Here is an 18489-nt window from a genome sequence, read left to right as displayed (position 1 = left end):
GCAATAAAGAACAATTGGGATTCCCGAATCTCGGATAAGGAGCTCGGTCAGCTTTAAATGCCGTTCAAGTCCATGGTTGTTAAGGCCTGATCGAGCTCCAATACCTGTTGTCAGAGCTTCGTGAATCCCAGTGAATGTGTTTTTCATATCTGCAATTTTGGGGGCTGTCTTGTGTTCATAGCATCAAATTGAGGTCTAAAAAAACAAGCTTGAAGTTTCAGTGCTAAAGACCATTCTAATGTCTCTTCCTCCTCTACCTAAGGTTTTATAATGTTAACGCCTCTGCTGGTACATACAGTAATTCTTCAGAGCAGTTCACACTCAGATCTATACATGGATCCCCAGTTGTATCCTCTGCTCCTTAGTCTTTGATACCACATTTTCAATATCTTTCTCATCTGAAGATCAATATCTTCAAGACAGAGCTCATCCTTTTCTATCTAAGCTAGACTCTGCCTAAGTCTTATTACACCAAAATACTTCAAGTATACAGTTATGTACACTCATGCATGTATGAAAGTCATCCACAACCAATACAGTATATGTACAAAAAAAATATGTATACACACACACACACTTCCTAATTTACACTTCTCGTGGAGCAATGTGGCTTTCAGAACATTTTACCGCAGTGGAACGTATAACAAAGTTTTTTAAATTATTGCTTTCGGTTGGAATTTTTTCTTGGATAAATCTGGGGCCTATTTTTGTACCAGTTGTGCACCTGGGAGACTTTGAAACATAATTCCCTATGTGTTTTGGATGTGACTAAAATGAAGAAATAGTGAAACATACTCTGGACAACTGGACATTGGGAAGTATAACTATATATGAAAAATGTATCAAAATAATTGTTATGAGATGGTGCGAGGCATTGTGACGGTGTACAGCACAGAATAGAATTTTTGGTGAGATTCATAGACAAAAATCAAACTTTCAGTCCATCTTGTGCATAAATGGTAATGGGGGGGGGGGGGGGAGAATATTTGAAAGTATCAATGTGTGTGATTGCATGAAAAGTCAATTCATTCAGAAGACCAGTTTTTATACGATCACTGGTATTTTATTTCCATTAATTTACCCCATAGCACTATGCATGCATTCTTATTGTGTTTCAGAATTCCCTTTTTAATAATAACTTTATTTATGTAGCGCTTTTCTCCCAATGGGACTCAAAGCGCTTCACAGTTACAAAAAAGGAAATAAAAAGAAAACATTTAAGGTTATAAAAGAGACCAAAGACAAGGAAAGATGCAATAAAGGATGGGACGTTACGGTAGTTATTAAATGGCTTGGTTGTGGTTCATGAATTAAATGCCCGTGGTAAACGGGTAGATCTTTACCGTTATTCATTCTGGTTAATAATGTGCATTGACTTACATTTGATTGAGATTACACTACAGGAAATGCTTTGACTAAGCTTGCAATGGTCACAAATATGCGGATTTTAAAATAACAAGGACTGCAGGACATTAATATGCCCAGATCCACACATGGGTGCTAAGCTTTAGCACGCCTCCGCTTAGGTTCATATGAATGGGAGTAAGGTGACGTCCTTGGTGTGGGAGACGGCGCGGAGCGCGATCAGATTGCCTTAAGGCATTGATCGCGCCCATAGACCACGCGGGCGGAGGCAGGAGGGAGTTGAAACTGATTTCTTGGCGCGACATGCTGGTCACGTGAGCGGTACGCCAAATGTGGGCGAACCAGCTCCGGGACACCCCTAGGAATGCCCCCCACGGTCCCTTCTACCACGGACAGGTAAAGCACCCAGTTCACGTTGGTGACTTCACAGCCTCCGTGCGGGTGAAGGCACCATGGCCCGGGCCTTAATGGTGTGCTAAAGCTTAGCACCCTTTTGTGGGTCTGACCCTCCGTTTGTAAGTAGTTTACCAATCTCCTGAAAAATTGTGCATAAAAGAAATCCTAAACTCCAGTGCGGTGAAAGGCAAAAGGTTACTTTAATACTGGGGCTGAACGAGAGTAGTTGTGTGGTAATGTCAAAGCCTTTGAAGCTGATGAACCCAGTTCTAATGTGACCTTGGCTAAATTACTCAATCTCCCTGTGTCTCAGGCACCAAAATTAGGTTGCAAGCTCCTGAAGCAGGGACTCGCTGTGTATTACACCATGTACAGTGCTGCATACACTGTCAGCACAATGCAAGAAAAATGTATATTATTTAAAGCAGCCGCGCTGCATGCAATGTTTGTTCTGTTTATCTACACTGAGGGGTCTCCTGATCCATGTTTCCCTGACTTCCAGGTTACGGTGTACTCTTGCAGCCAATAGAAAGTTGCAACATCATTGGGACGTGACATTGGGACTGTCTATTCATGTCTAATCTTTTTGTGTGAAAACCGGCACAAAAAAACATCATCATGGATCCAGGGAGTACCCGGAGGTTGGGGGACCACCGATCAGCTGGTGGGGATAACCCTGATTCAGGGGGGAGGGGATATATGCTGTAAGCATGGAGTATATGTACGGGGAGTTTGTGTTCCTGAGGGAACATGCAGGGCTTTCACTTGCAATACTGCTGCAAGATTTATCAAAGGAAAAAATGTCAGCGTTCCTTGGTGTGAAGTCATTCTAGTCACTGTACTGTATGTACCTGGTAAAAAAAAGGCAACATACAGTACTACCATCACCCAGTAATAAATAGTGACTGGATAGGCGCTGTTGCTGAACACAATTGTAGCACAGCAGTAGCTCTGATATGTGAATAAATACTTCTTGGCATTGTCTGTGACAGTAGATACCTCAGCCATCACTGCATTTTCAGTCCCACTTTGCAGCCAGAACAGCTGAGCATACAATCGGACCCTTTTTGTTTTTTCTGTTTTCGCAATAAAAATATAATTACACTAAGTAATTAGCACAGCTGGTCATTTCTGAAGAGGCAATATAACATTATATGATTGAGTTCCTTGTGGTCTGAGCAGCATAATTTCTGATTTATTTTATATGATACTAGCTGAGAGACCCGGCGTTGCCCGGGATGTGAACCGTGCTCACACTGACACACACTGCTCATTGTTCACACTGCACACTGCACACACACTGCTCATTGGTCACACTGCGCACACACAGCTCACAGTGACACACACTGCACACTGCACACACACTGGTCACACTGACGCACACTGCACACACACTGCTCACTGCTCACACTGCACACACACACATAAACAGCTCATTGCTCACACTGACACACTGCATACTGCACACACACTGCTCAATGGTCACACTGCACACACACTGCTCAGACTGACACACACTGCATACTGCACACACACTGCTCATTGGTCACACTGCTCATTGCTTACACTGCACACAGTGCGCACACACTGCTCATTGCTCACACTGCTCACACTGACACACACTGCACACTGCACACACACTGCTCACACTGCACACACAGTGGTCATTGCTCACACTGCACACACTGACACACTGCTCATTGCTCACACTGCACAGTGCACCACACACACACACACACACACACACAGTTACAGACAATCACAGACAGTTACACACACTCACACACAGTCACACACACTTACACACACTTTCACAGTTTCAAAACAGTTTCACACAGTCATAGACACTTACACAGACTTACACACACTCACACACTGTGAAACACTTACACACACTGTCACACACAGTTACACACAGTCACAGACACTTACACACAGTTTCACACAGTCACAGACACTTACACACAGTCACAGACACTCACACACCAGCACCAACACCCGCTCCCCCCCCTCCTGCGCAGGCAGCGGGGACAACGGTGGGGAGAAGGTGAAGCGGGGACCGGAGGGGCATCCCCCTCCCATCTCACGTCCTGCGGCCTGTCACGCGGTGACACGGGGGAGCCGGGAGCGGAGGGGCATCCCCCCTCCCATCTCACGTCCCGCGGCGACAGGGGGGAGCCGGTACCGGAGGGGCATCCCCCCTCCCATCTCACGTCCCGCGGCGACAGGGGGGAGCCGGGACCGGAGGGGCATCCCATCTCACGTCCCGCGGCCTAGGGGGGAGCCGGGACCGGAGGGGCATCCCCCCTCCCATCTGACGTCCCGCGGCCTGTCACGCGGTGACAGGGGGGAGCCGGGAGCGGAGGGGCATCCCCCCTCCCATCTGACGTCCCGCGGCCTGTCACGCGGTGACAGGGGGGAGCCGGGAGCGGAGGGGCAAGAGCAGCACGTAGCATGTGGAGGGGGAGCTCACCCGTCCTGCCGCTGCCTCACTCATCCTGCCGCTGCCTCACTCATCCTGCCGCTGCCTCACTCATCCGGCCGCTGCCTCACTCATCCGGCCGCTGCCTCACTCATCCGGCCGCTGCCTCACTCATCCGGCCGCTCCCACGTGGATGTGAGGCGGGAGGCCGCGTGTTGTGGCCGCTCCCCCGCGTGTGTCCCGGGCGCTCGCTCCGCTCCCCCGCTGACTGTAGCGGCGCCGGGGTGTGAGCTTGGGGGGGGGGGGGGGGGGAGGGGGTGTGAGCTTGGGGGGGGGGGTGAGGTGTGTGTGAGCTTGGGGGGGGGTGGGAATGTGTGTGTGTGTGTGTACACGGGACTCCGGGTAAGTTCGGGCACAGGGAGGGTGGGGGGGGGGGGGTGTGGAAGTTGAGGTGCGGTCCAGCTGACGGGGGAGAGTGAGGGGCACCGGGAGGGGATTGTGTGTGTGTGTCCCCGTCCGTGTCCGTGTGTGTGTCCCTGTGTGTCCTTTGGCCCGTCACTCCGCCTCAGGCCAATGAGAGGTGTGCGGGGGCGGGCCAAGGGATCAATGAGATTTCCCCTAGGGACACCGGACATCCAGGCAGGCATACAGTGCTTTCAATTATATAGTATAAGAAAGGCATGATGTCAGTGTAATTGGATGCCCCCCCAGCCCACACCCCCACCACTGCCAGTTACCCCACCACTGCCAGTCCACAAAAACACTCCCCCACCCAACACTGCCAGCCCACACTCCTCCCATCCAACACACACTGCTCCCTCCCCCCCAGCCCACTCCCCCACCACTGTCAGTCACTCCCCCCCACCACTGCCAGCTCACACCCCTCCCCCCACCACTGCCAGCTTACACCCCTCCCCCCACCACTGCCAGCTCACACCCCTCCCCCCACCACTGCCAGCTCACACCCCTCCCCCCACCACTGCCAGCTCACACCCCTCCCCCCACCACTGCCCGCCCACACCCCTCCCCCCACCACTGCCCGCCCACACCCCTCCCCCCACCACTGCCCGCCCACACCCCTCCCCCCACCACTGCCCGCCCACACCCCTCCCCCCACCACTGCCCGCTCACACCCCTCCCCCCACCACTGCCAGCCCACACTTCTCCCCCCCCACCACCAGCCCACACTTCTCCCCCCCACCACCACTGTCAGCCCACACTCCCCCCCCCACCTCCACTGTCAGCCCACACTCCCCCCCCCACCTCCACTGTCAGCCCACACTCCCACCCCCACCACCACTGTCAGCCCACACTCCCCCCCCCCACCACCACTGTCAGCCCACACTTCTCCCCCACCCCCACTACCGCCAGCCCACACTTCCCCCACCACCACCCGACACTTCTCCCCCCTCCCACCGCCAGCCCACACTTCCCCCACCACCACCCGACACTTATCCCCCCTCCCACCGCCAGCCCACACTTCTTCCCCATCGCCAGCCCACACTTCTCCCCCCCTCCCACCGCCAGCCCACACTTCCTCCCCCCTCCCACCGCCAGCCCACACTTCTCCCCCCTCCCACCGCCAGCCCACACTTCTCCCCCCCTCCCACCGCCAGCCCACACTTCTCCCCCCTCCCACCGGCAGCCCACACTTCTCCCCCCCTCCCACCACCACCGCCAGCCCACACTTCTCCCCCCTCCTACCACCACCGCCAGCCCACACTTCCCCCCCTCCTACCACCAGCCCACACTCCCCCCCCCTCCCACCACCACCGCCAGCCCACACTTCTCCCCCTACCACCACCAGCCCACACTTCTCCCTCCCACCACTGCAAGCCCACACTTCTCCCTCCCCCCACCACCAGCCCACACTTCTCCCTCCCACCACTGCAAGCCCACACTTCTCCCTCCACCCCCCCCCACCACCACCACCACCCACACTTCTCCCTCCCACCACTGCAGCCACACTCTCCCCCCCCCCACCACCCACACTCCCCCCCCCCACCACCACCCCACACTTCTCCCCCCCCACCACCACCACCCCACACTCTCCCTCCCCCCCACCACCACCACCCCACACCTCCCCTCCCCCCCACCACCACCACCCCACACTCCCCCCCCCCCCACCACCACCACCCCACACTCCCCCCCCCCCACCACCACCACCCCACACTCCCCCCCCCCCCACCACCACACCCCCACACTCTCCCCCCCCCCACCACCACCACCCCACACTCTCCCCCCCCCCCACCACCACCCCACACTCCCCCCCCCCCCACCACCACCCCACACTCCCCTCCCCCCCCACCACCACCCCCACACTTCTCCCCCCCCCCACCACCACCCCACACTCCCCTCCCCCCACCACCACCACCCCACACTCTCCCCCCCCCACCACCACCACCCACACTTCTCCCCCCCACCACCACCCCACACTTCTCCCCCCCCCACCACCACCACCCCCACACTTCCCCCCCCCCACCACCACCACCCCACACTTCTCCCCCCCCCCCACCACCCCCACCCCACACTTCTCCCTCCCCCCACCACCACCACCCCACACTTCTCCCCCCCCCCACCACCACCACCCCACACTTCTCCCTCCCCCCACCACACCACCCCACACTCTCCCTCCCCCCACCACCACCCCACACTTCTCCCTCCCCCCACCACCACCCCACACTTCTCCCTCCCCCCACCACCACCACCCCACACTTCTCCCTCCCCCCACCACCACCCCACACTTCCCCCCCCCCACCACCACCCCACACTTCTCCCTCCCCCCACCACCACCACCCCACACTTCCCCCTCCCCCCACCACCACCCCACACTTCTCCCTCCCCCCACCACCACCACCCCACACTTCTCCCTCCCCCCACCACCACCACCCCACACTTCTCCCCCCCCACCACCACCCCACACTTCTCCCTCCCCCCCACCACCACCCCACACTTCTCCCTCCCCCCCACCACCACCCCACACTTCTCCCTCCCCCCACCACCACCACCCCACACTTCTCCCTCCCCCCCCACCACCACCACCCCACACTCTCCCTCCCCCCACCACCACCACCCCACACTTCTCCCTCCCCCCCCACCACACCACCCCACACTTCTCCCCCCCCCACCACCACCACCCCACACTTCCCTCCCCCCACCACCACCACCCCACACTCTCCCTCCCCCCCACCACCCCACACTCTCCCTCCCCCCCACACCACCCCACACTTCTCCCCCCCCCCATCACCACCCCACACTCTCCCTCCCCCCCCACCACCACCCCACACTTCTCCCTCCCCCCCCCACCACCACCACCCCCCACTTCTCCCTCCCCCCCCACCACCCCACACTTCTCCCTCCCCCCCCACCACCCCACACTTCTCCCTCCCCCCCCCACCACCCCACTTCTCCCTCCCCCCCACCACCCCACACTTCTCCCCCCCCCCACCACCCCACACTTCTCCCTCCCCCCCACCACCCCACACTTCTCCCTCCCCCCCATCACCACCCCACACTTCTCCCTCCCCCCCATCACCACCCCACACTTCTCCCTCCCCCCCACCACCACCCCACACTTCTCCCTCCCCCCCACCACCACCACCACCCCCCACTTCTCCCTCCCCCCCCACTTCTCCCTCCCCCCCCACCACCCCCCACTTCTCCCTCCCCCCCCACCACCCCACACTTCTCCCTCCCCCCCCACCACCCCACACTTCTCCCTCCCCCCCACCACCCCACACTTCTCCCTCCCCCCCACCACCCCACACTTCTCCCTCCCCCCCACCACCCCACACTTCTCCCTCCCCCCCCACCACCCCACACTTCTCCCTCCCCCCCCCACACTTCTCCCTCCCCCCCCCACACTTCTCCCTCCCCCCCCACACTTCTCCCTCCCCCCCACACTTCTCCCTCCCCCCCACACTTCTCCCTCCCCCCCACACTTCTCCCTCCCCCCCACCACCACCCCACACTTCTCCCTCCCCCCCACCACCACCCCACACTTCTCCCTCCCCCCCACCACCACCCCACACTTCTCCCTCCCCCCCACCACCACCCCACACTTCTCCCTCCCCCCCACCACCACCCCACACTTCTCCCTCCCCCCCACCACCACCCCACACTTCTCCCTCCCCCCCACCACCACCCCACACAACTCCCTCCCCCCTACCACCACCCCACACTTCTCCCTCCCCCCTACCACCACCCCACACTTCTCCCTCCCCCCCCACCACCCCACACTTCTCCCTCCCCCCCCACCACCCCACACTTCTCCCTCCCCCCCACCACCCCACACTTCTCCCTCCCCCCCACCACCCCACACTTCTCCCTCCCCCCCCACCACCCCACACTTCTCCCTCCCCCCCACCACCCCACACTTCTCCCTCCCCCCCACTTCTCCCTCCCCCCCACCACCCCACACTTCTCCCTCCCCCCCACCACCCACACTTCTCCCTCCCCCCCACCACCCCACACTTCTCCCTCCCCCCCCCCCACCACCCCACACTTCTCCCTCCCCCCCACCACCCCACACTTCTCCCTCCCCCCCCACCACCCCACACTTCTCCCTCCCCCCCCACCACCCCACACTTCTCCCTCCCCCCCCACCACCCACACTTCTCCCTCCCCCCCCACCACCCCACACTTCTCCCTCCCCCCCCACCACCCCACACTTCTCCCTCCCCCCCCCACCACCCCACACTTCTCCCTCCCCCCCCACCACCCCACACTTCTCCCTCCCCCCCACCACCCCACACTTCTCCCTCCCCCCCCACCACCCCAAACTTCTCCCCCCCCCCCACCACCCCAAACTTCTCCCTCCCCCCACCACCACTGCCAGCCCACACTTCTCCCTCCCCCCACCACCCCAAACTTCTCCCTCCCCCACCACCACTGCCAGCCCACACTTCTCCCTCCCCCCCACCACCCCAAACTTCTCCCTCCCCCACCACCACTGCCACCCCACACTTCTCCCTCCCCCCACCACCACTGCCAGCCCACACTTCTCCCTCCCCCCACTGCCATCCCACACTTCTCCCTCCCCCCACTGCCATCCCACACTTCTCCCTCCCCCCACTGCCATCCCACACTTTCCCCTCCTCCCCACCACCAGCCCACACTTTTCCCTCCCCCCCACCACCACTGCCAGCCCACACTCTCCCCACCACCATTGTCGGCCCACACTTCCACCACCACTGCCACCCCACACTTCTCCCCACCCACCACTGCCACCCCACACTTCTCCCCACCCACCACTGCCACCCCACCCACCACTGCCAGCCCGCACTTCTCCCCACCCACCACTGCCACCCCACACTTCTCCCCACCACTGCCAGCCCACACTACTTCCTCCCACTTCTCCCCTCCCCACACTTCACCCTACCACTGCCAGCCCAGCCCACACCTTAACTGCCAGCCCAGCCCACACCTTAAGTACATGATGCAAGTAGAGGGAGGACGTGCTCTACATGCAGTAACTGGGAGAGGTGAAGGACATCCCCTTTGCCTCTGTAGCCTGCTATTGGTGGGAGTGGCAGGCGCATCAGCTGCAGCAGGCGGTGCTCCCAGGGCAGCAAAACCCAATGAGCGCTCCAGCACAGGCAGGCACTGTGTGTGTGTGTGACATTCAGCACCCTGAGCCCAGGCACTGTGTGTGTGACATTCAGCACCCCGAGCCCAGGCACAGGCCCTCACTTCCCCGAGCACCATGGCCAAAATCCACACAGTCACAACCAAGCCTTACACCGACCAGAAGCCCGGCACCAGCGGCCTCAGGAAGAGGGTCAGTGTCTTCCAGACCAACGCCAACTACGCGGAGAACTTCATCCAAAGCATCATCTCCTGCACGGAGCCCGCGGAGAGGCAGGGCGGGGTGCTGGTGGTGGGGGGAGACGGGAGGTTTTACATGAAGGAGGCTATACAGCTCATTGTCCAGATTGCTGCTGCGAATGGGGTAAGGGACCAGCAAAGCATGTAACTCTCTGGGGGCTTCTTGTTTACATTGGGCATTTCTCTGTCCTGACTACATGATTATAGGCCTATATATAAATAAAGACGTGTGTGTGTGTGATATATATATATATATATATATATATATATATATTAAGATTGAAGACAAAAGGTTGCACTGTGTGCTCATTTGCATGTCATTTCCCAGAATACCTTGCAGCAGTGGAAGCACTGTATGCTAGGTCAGCGGTGTGCAAACTGGGGGGGCGTGGGAGATTTTGCTGGGGGGGGCATGGGCGGTTACAGAGACCCTGCGCTCTTCCCCACGGCATTTAAATTAAATGCCGGGGGGGGGGGGGGGGGAGCGTGAGGCCTCTGCTGTCAGCCGGGTCTTCGGCGACGCGTCGTCAAATGATGCCGTGGGGTCATGTCGTGACGTCACGTGACCCCCACACGCCGGAAAGAAAGGGGGGCGCGGCGCGAGCAGCGGGGGGTAGTTGGCATGAGGGGGCGTAGCGTGAATAGTTTGCGCACCCCTGTGCTAGGTGATAATGGCGAAAAGCAGGGTCGCAGACCTGTCTAAGACGTGAATGTGCTCACAAGTAATATTTTTATATGCTACATGGTGGAGGGTTTTTAGTCACCTTTTCACCCACCAGAACTTATAAAATGTTATATATTATTTATCTCCAAAGCAGTGTATGATACATTTTAATTGAGTAAGGGATCAATTCTGGCTAAATAGGGGACCGATAATCTGGGGTCCTATCTCGCCAGAAGTAAAGTGTTTGCTATATTATTTGATGGAGGTTACGTGTTTGCCTTGGCAGAGTTCTGCACCGTTAGTCAAATGGTCCTGAGTTTGTGCTGGGGATGCTCTGACTTGATGAATCATTTCCATTAACATTCAATGCCAGACACACCCCAGGCTCAGTCTATCCCAAACAAACATATATACTACGAAAGACTTTGCATTTCACCAACAGTGTGCTGATACTCTTGAGTTTGTGCCCTCATCTTCCCTTTGACATTTGAGCTAACTTTGCAGATATATAAATGTCCGCTAACCGCTGGCCCTGGAGATTCTTGCACAAAAACCTCCTCTTGGTTTAAACTCCCCTCCCACACACAGGTGATGTCCTGATAAGCAGGGTATACATCGGGGGGTGGCAAAGGGTCACCAACAGGTTAGGTTTTCAGGTTATCCCTGCTTCAGCACAGGTGGCTTAGCTTTCGACTGAGGCCATCTGTGCTGAAGCAAGGATATCCTGAACCTGACGGGGGAGGAGAGCTTGAGGACTGGAGTTTAGTACCCCTAGCATAGTGGGAGACTCAATTTTCTGGCCAAAAAGATGCAAGAAAGGGTTACTCATGTGAACTACATACTTATAATGCAACACGGATGCCCAGGAAGTGTTTGGGTGATATAATATCATGTCTTGTGTCACCCAGCCACAGTAACTAGTTGAGAAATCTTAGTTCTCAATATCAATGACCAAGATGTCAGGCTGTGGTAAATCCCAAAGAACTGCAGGCTTTTCACAAACACTCCATTGGCACAACATGATCTTGTAATAACCTTGCGCATAGGACTTGTCTGCCCTTTGACATTTCAAATAACCTTACAAGAATTTAGAATACAGTTTCCACTTTCAGCTTGCCTTTGGAGAACGTCGTCCAGAGTTTTTTTTTTTTTTTTTTTAAAGCTGGTAAGGTAACCATTCTGTTCAGCTATTAAAGTACCAGTTCATATTTAAGCCTGATTCTCTTTCCAACACTGATTCCCCTTCCAACAATACTGTAAAATAAAGCAGTGTTGAGTATGAAACTCCCAGCAACTTCCCAACAACTGCTTGTTATTCAAAAACAGAAACCTCTGTTCTTATTCCATTCCTCCTGATCTCCCTTATTTTATTCCCCCCCCTTATTCTTACTTCTCTCCTGCCCCCCCAAGTGACCATCTCTGCAATTTATTAAGTTCTACCATACTCCCCTATTTGTTTGTGTGTTTATAGCTCTAAAAATTAAGGTTTTTTTTTTTCTGTTAGTGACCAAGAAGCCTGACCAGATTATTATTTATTTGTAGAGCACCGATTGTGCAGTACAATGAGGGTACAGAGAGATGTATATTACATAAATAGTTACATATCAAATATGGACAAACAAGCACAAACCGATACAAAAGGTAATGAGTAGTGTTGTACTGGGTCCTAATTTTTCAGAAAACCGAGTAACGGGTACCCGGGCAAAATTAATAATTTTACCCGGCCGGGTATACGGTTACCCAGACGGCACTTACCTGCAGGGTGAGGAAGACCACGGCGACATCTGGGAGCAGCAGCAGAAGTCCTGGTGGCAGCAACAGAAGTCTGTGTTCAGCCGGCGGGAGCTGCAGGAATAGAGCACACAGCTGATACTAGTGTGAGCCGGGGAACCATGTGAGCGTTCCTATTGGACAGCCAGCTCCTCCCCGGCTGTCCAATAGGAACTCTCCTGTTCCGGTCACATGGTTCCCCGGCTCACACTGGTATCAGCTGTGTGCTCTATTCCTGCTGCTCACGCCGTGTCGCCGTGGTCTGCCACACCTTCCGTCACCGGCTGCAGGTAAGTGATGGAGTATTTTCAGCTAGTATGACATTACCCGGCGCCGGTTCCTACCCCTGCTGCCAGGTCCGGGTAATTTCCGGGTAGCTGAAAAAGCGCTGGGTACCGGGTAATTACCCAGTGCTCGGTACATCATTAGTAATGAGGGAATGAGGGACAATGTTGAAACAAAAAGGTGACGTAGCTGCTCATTGTAGGATGGAGTGCATCTCAGGATGGAAAATGGTCCAGCTGCACAACTGCTCCCAATAGGGTTGGAGGGGGTAGTTGAATGTTAGAGGTATGCCAGATAGGCTTCCTTGAAAATGTGCATTTTCTGGAATTTTTTAAATGTCTGAAAGCTGGGGGAAAGTCTGATGGTATGTGGTAGGGATATCTAGAGAGAGGGGGCAGCACCGGATAAGTCTGGTAGGTGGAAGTGAGAGGTGGTAATAAGGCAGAAGGAAGGGCGGATGTCATTGGCAGAACGTAGGGGGCCTTTGGGGATTATATTTGGAGATGAGGCCTGAAATGTAAGGGCAGCAGCATGAGCTTTGTAAGTCAGAGCTAGGGTTTTAAATTTGATTCTAGAGGACATGGGAAACCAGGGTATGGATTTGCATAGTGGAGCAGCACTGGAGCGGTGAGTGAGGTAGAAGAGTGTGGACGTAGCATTTTGGATGGATTAGAATTTGGACAAGGGAAATGCCAACTAGGAGAAGGTTGCATCATGAGTGAGAAAATGGCATATCCTGGCGATATTTAGAGCAGATGGCCGGACTTGGTGAGGGACTGAATGTGAGGAATTAATAAGAGACCAGAGTCAAAGATGACCTCTAGACAGCAGCCTTTAGGTGTTCATGAACTTGTGGTATTATTGACCGTGAGGGAGAGTTTGGGTATAGGGGTGACAGTGGAGAGGTCAGGCCAAAAGATTGTATTAGTTGACCAAGAGAAGAGGTTTAGAGTGAGAAGAGTAGAGGGCCAAGAACAGAGACATGTGTGACTCCAACAGAAAGAGGGAGTGAAGAGGTGACTCCAGAGAAGGAAAAACTGAAGGAGCGGCTGGATAGGTACGACTTGAACCAAGGGAGAGGGCTGTGTCGTGGAGGCCAATTTAGTGTATTGTGGGCAGGAGAAGAAGCGTGATCAACAGTGTCTGGCAGCAGAGAGATCGAGGAGAATTAGTAAGGAGAAGTGACCCTTAGACTTAGCTGTGAGTATTGGCCACTTTTGTTGGTGCTGTCTCAGTGGAGTGTAGAGGATGGAAAGCAGACTGCAGGGAGTTGGAAGAGAGAAAGTGAGTTGAGCTGTGGTATATATACAAGGTGCTCAAGTAGCGTGGAGGCAAAGCGGAGAAGATGAGAAATAAGGCAGTAGTTAGAGAGGGGGGCTGTGTCAAAATAGGGTTTCTTTAGAATTGGCTTGATGAGCGCATGTTTAAAAGAAGACGAGAATGTGCGGAGGTGAGAGAGAGGTTAAAAAGGTGAACTAGGGTGAGGCTTAGTGTGCTAGGAAGGGAGTGGAAGAGATGTGACGGATTAGGCTGAAAGGGGCTGGTTTTAAAGTGAGATGAGGTGTATGACATTGTTCCTCTACTTGTGTCGCTGCTCAACTAGGCGTGGAGAATAGGAGTGGTTACTGAAGAGTTGTACAATGCACATGTCGCAATTTGATGTCTAGTTCTTCATGTTTAAAAAAAATTTTTTTTTAAAAAAAGGGTGTTTGAGGTGCTGGTGCTTGGAAATCCTAAGAAAGAAGACTGTACACTCAATGATACACACACTCACAATCTTGAAGTGGGCAATATGACAGGATCTTCTTATGCAAACCTGTAATTTAATTTTAAAGGAGCATGCTATCAAAATAAGTTTCAGGCCCAATTTGGCCTTTCCTGGGGTAAGCCTGTTTTGTCTAATGAATCAGTATAACATTTAAGGAGATGCCTTCACAAGGCTCTTATACTTGATATATGCTGTCTAGCTGAAAAAAATGTTGCTGGGCTTCCAATTCATATATGGTCCGCTATGTGTTTACTGAGCCAGACAAAGAAGGGTGGGTAGCCATGTTGGACCTTTCTTCCATGTACACGCATGCCCCGGTAATGTGGCGAATTCCGTTCTATGGCCCCGCCGCAAAGCAAAAAAATTGCCGGGAACCGGCGATTTTCGGCATCTGCGCATGTGCAGACCGGCAATTCCCCCTTCTGCGCATGTGCGACCTCCGTTCTGCACATGTGCGACCTGGGCCGCCCCCGTTCTGCGCATGTGCAGACATGGCGGCCCCCTTCCCGGCATTGCTGTATGAGCGGAATGCCGAAAAGCGGGGCCCTACTGTACTTTCAAAGGAGGGAGAGGGAGTAGGTGGTATGATACATTTTTATTGGACCAACAAGTAGTTGATCTATAACAAGCTTTCGAACCTCTCTGGGTACCTCATGGGGTTACCCTGACCCGGAGAGGTTCGAAAGCTTGTAACATATCAACTACTTGTTCATCCAATAAAATGTATCATAGCTCCTACTCCCTCTCCCTCCTTTTGGTACTTGGCTGAGCTATACTTTCTCCTGGTGCTTTACTACTCCTCATGGCCACTGGTCTGCTCTTTGGTAGTCCTTGTCCTTTTTTAGTGATGACTCTGACTGTACTCGTGCCCTTTTTGCGAGCCAGGGAAATAAGAGGCTGAGGAGATGCACCCTGCAGTTCACAGTGCACTCTCAGGCATGTGGAGTGAGCAAAGACAGGACCAAGTATATAAGTTGCATTTATAACACCTTTTGTGATCATCCATCAGTGGAATCTCGCTTTCTGTGCTCCAAACCTCAACCGTTTTTCTACCAGAAAGTCACTAGGAAATGTTTAAATGTTGGTATGGTTTATCATGATTGCACAAAAAGCACAAAGAAAAGTGCTTAGGCGCTACGTGCAATAAAATAAAATACTAACAATAATAACACAATGTGTACAGGGCAGCCAGGAACACTAGCAGAACAACACCAGAGAGAATACAAAGAACATATACAGACCGGCGCCCAAAAATAATCCAAAGTCCCTAATAGAGTCCAAACAGATGGAAGGGAAGATAATACAAATGCTCCAATCACTGTAACATCTCCAATCCGGGGGTCCGTGAAATAGGGACAGAAAGAAAAATAATAGTGTAATACGTAATGTTAAAATGGGACAAACAACATGAAACACTTAACAGAAGACAAACATAAAACAATCAAGCTGAAAGAAAAATAACTATTTAATAAAACAAACGGAGCCTGCTGCAGCGGGTCATCAAGGGGTTAAAACCCAAAACCCTACTTACAGCAGGACTGGAATAACAACCATGTGTAACCAAGTGGGGCAGACGCCTGCAGCAGTGGGGGTCCTCAGGGGCTACCTGTGTAGTATCTTTCCCTCTAGCTTCAAAACACTCTCCAAGATGGACGCCGAGTAAGGGAACTCCACACTCTCCTGCTTGCCAGCACTGCAGCTTCAATGATGCTGCTTCCTGCTTCACTTGACTGACACTTCTCACAACCAGTGTTACTCCAAGGCACCGTGACCTTTGACCCTACGCGTTTCGTGACTGACGTCACTTCCTCAGGGAATTGTTTTATGTTTGTCTTCTGTTAAGTGTTTCATGTTTGTCCCATTTTAACATTACATATTACACTATTATTTTTCTTTGTTTCTGTCCCTATGTCACGGACCCCCGGATTGGAGATCTTACAGTGATTGGAGCATTTGGATTATCTTCCCTTCCATCTGTTTGGACTCTATTAGGGACTTTGGATTCTTTTTGGGTGCTGGTCTGTATATGTTCTTTATGATTGCACAAAAGTCATTTTTATGTTCTTTATTACTGTCTGAACTCTTGTTCAGACAGTAATAAACGTCGTCTGGAAATCTGCATAGTCGCACAAAACACATTGAATGTGAGCACAGCGGAGGCGGGTCCAGCAACACAGGAAGCAGGCAGCGGCGCACACATCGGGAAGGAGTGCGTGAAAAGGTTTGGGCGGCATTTGTAGACTCTAGTCCAGTTACCAGGTTATCTGGACCAGATCGCCTCGGCAGGGTCATGTGTCCATAACAATGTTACCTGCTAAAGGAATCGCACAATTGGAATGAAGCAATGAATGAGACAATTGGTGCTGTAATTGTGCAATAATGTTTTTATAAATTACTAAACTATCATATCTCCCTCTCCCATTCCCCTTACTCCCCCCTGAGATTAATTTGCACAGGACGGTGCAGGTCGGAGACTTGACTAATCTTTTTTTTATTTCTTAAATGTTCGTTTTTTACAAGAATTTTTCCTTTTCATAAGTCTTTGTAAGATTGTGTGTGAGTCTAATCCCTTACAGCAGGGGTGAGAAATCTGGGGGGGGGGTGCGCTTCCCCCCCCCGGGGGGACGGGGGATTTCCTAGGGGGGCGTGGCGTTTACAGAGGCCCAGCGCCATTCCCCGTGGGGTGACCGCGCGAGGGCCTCTGTAAATTTACTTACTTTGGCTTCCAGCAACGCGTCTCCATGGCAACCCAACATCAAATGACGCGGGGTGAAGTCACGTTGCCATGGTAAGGTGATGTCACATGACCCCGCGGCGTCATCTGACACCGGAGCCAAGCCGGTGTTGGGGGAGATCAGGCAGGGGGGAGCAGACTTAAAAATTTGCGCACCCTGCCTGAAACTGTATTTGATATGCATTTACACTTACCTCTAATCTGAGGATAGGTTTATATACTAAGAAGAGTTTCTAGATCTAGCGCACCAATACTTCTCTTTTTGTTAATAAACGGTGAGCAGCAAGATTTGTATGTGGGGGAGAAACAACATAAGTTAAGAGGAAACAAACAAGAAAAACTACACTGAAGTGCCAATGCCTGGAGCAAGATCTATTTACAGCAAGTATCGAAAACAGAACATGAATGTGCCAGTCGGAGGGTGTGAGCAGCATTTGCACAAACACTGTCTCAAGGCACGAAGTTTATCCAAATGTTGACAATGCGGATTCATAGCTGATGGCTGCAAAAGAATTCATGAGAAGATTTCATGTTGAAAGCAACCAAATAGGATCCTGATTTATTTGTTATACAAAGCGGCAATCCCTGCTATTTCACTTTTATTTTTTAATCTTTCCTGAACCAGGGTTCTGGAGATATTTGTTGTTTTTGACACCAGAAAATAACTTGGCGACAGACTGCAAACATGGCTGCGCGGGTCACCAATAGGAAAGCGCAATGTAGTCTCCCGATTCCATGTCACGGGTCTTCAAAAATTCTGTTTCCTGTGGAGTGAAGGAGGTGACTAGAACATAACATAGTAAAAGACAATATATATAGGTCAGGCGCGCACATGATTATGAGGAGCATGGATGTTTGCTGAAGTGGCTCTGTAGACCCTGCAAGAAAAAAGCTTGAAATAACCGTCCTGAACCTAAAACCATCATCCCAAAAGTCGTCTAAATATCCTATCGATGCCTCCAAAGAATACGTTTCCTCTCAGGAAGTTTCATGCTTTTTTAGGAAGGGAAGTTTACCAACGGGAGATTCAGGAAATGGCCGAGCCTCGCTCTGGCCTTCCCATGTGTCACTGGACACCGACCTAGAATGGGAGGAAGACATAGGCATTACCAAGAAAGATAGAAGATCTTAAAACATTCAAAGTTCTTTCCCAACAGAATTATAAAAAGCCGTTGTTAAATTTAAGGCACAAAGGGCCCCATTGGCTCATAATCTCAATACCACCTAAATACATCAATGGTATACAGGATAAAATAATG

The 18489-nt window shown here is 53.1% G+C and overlaps 1 protein-coding gene across 1 annotated transcript in view; it reads left to right on the top strand.

Annotated features, from left to right (window-relative positions):
- The first annotated feature begins 9733 nt into the window (after positions 1-9733).
- Positions 9734-18489, top strand: part of PGM1 (phosphoglucomutase 1) — a 55338-nt gene continuing 46582 nt past the window's right edge. The window contains exon 1 of the mRNA XM_075615924.1: positions 9734-10133. Coding sequence (XP_075472039.1) covers positions 9888-10133 — 246 coding nt within the window. The 5' untranslated portion in view covers positions 9734-9887. The remainder of the gene's footprint in view (positions 10134-18489) is intronic.

The sequence above is a fragment of the Ascaphus truei genome, chromosome 10 (genome assembly GCF_040206685.1).
Source record: "Ascaphus truei isolate aAscTru1 chromosome 10, aAscTru1.hap1, whole genome shotgun sequence".
NCBI lineage: Eukaryota > Metazoa > Chordata > Amphibia > Anura > Ascaphidae > Ascaphus > Ascaphus truei.
This window is presented reverse-complemented; position numbering and strand designations above follow the sequence as displayed.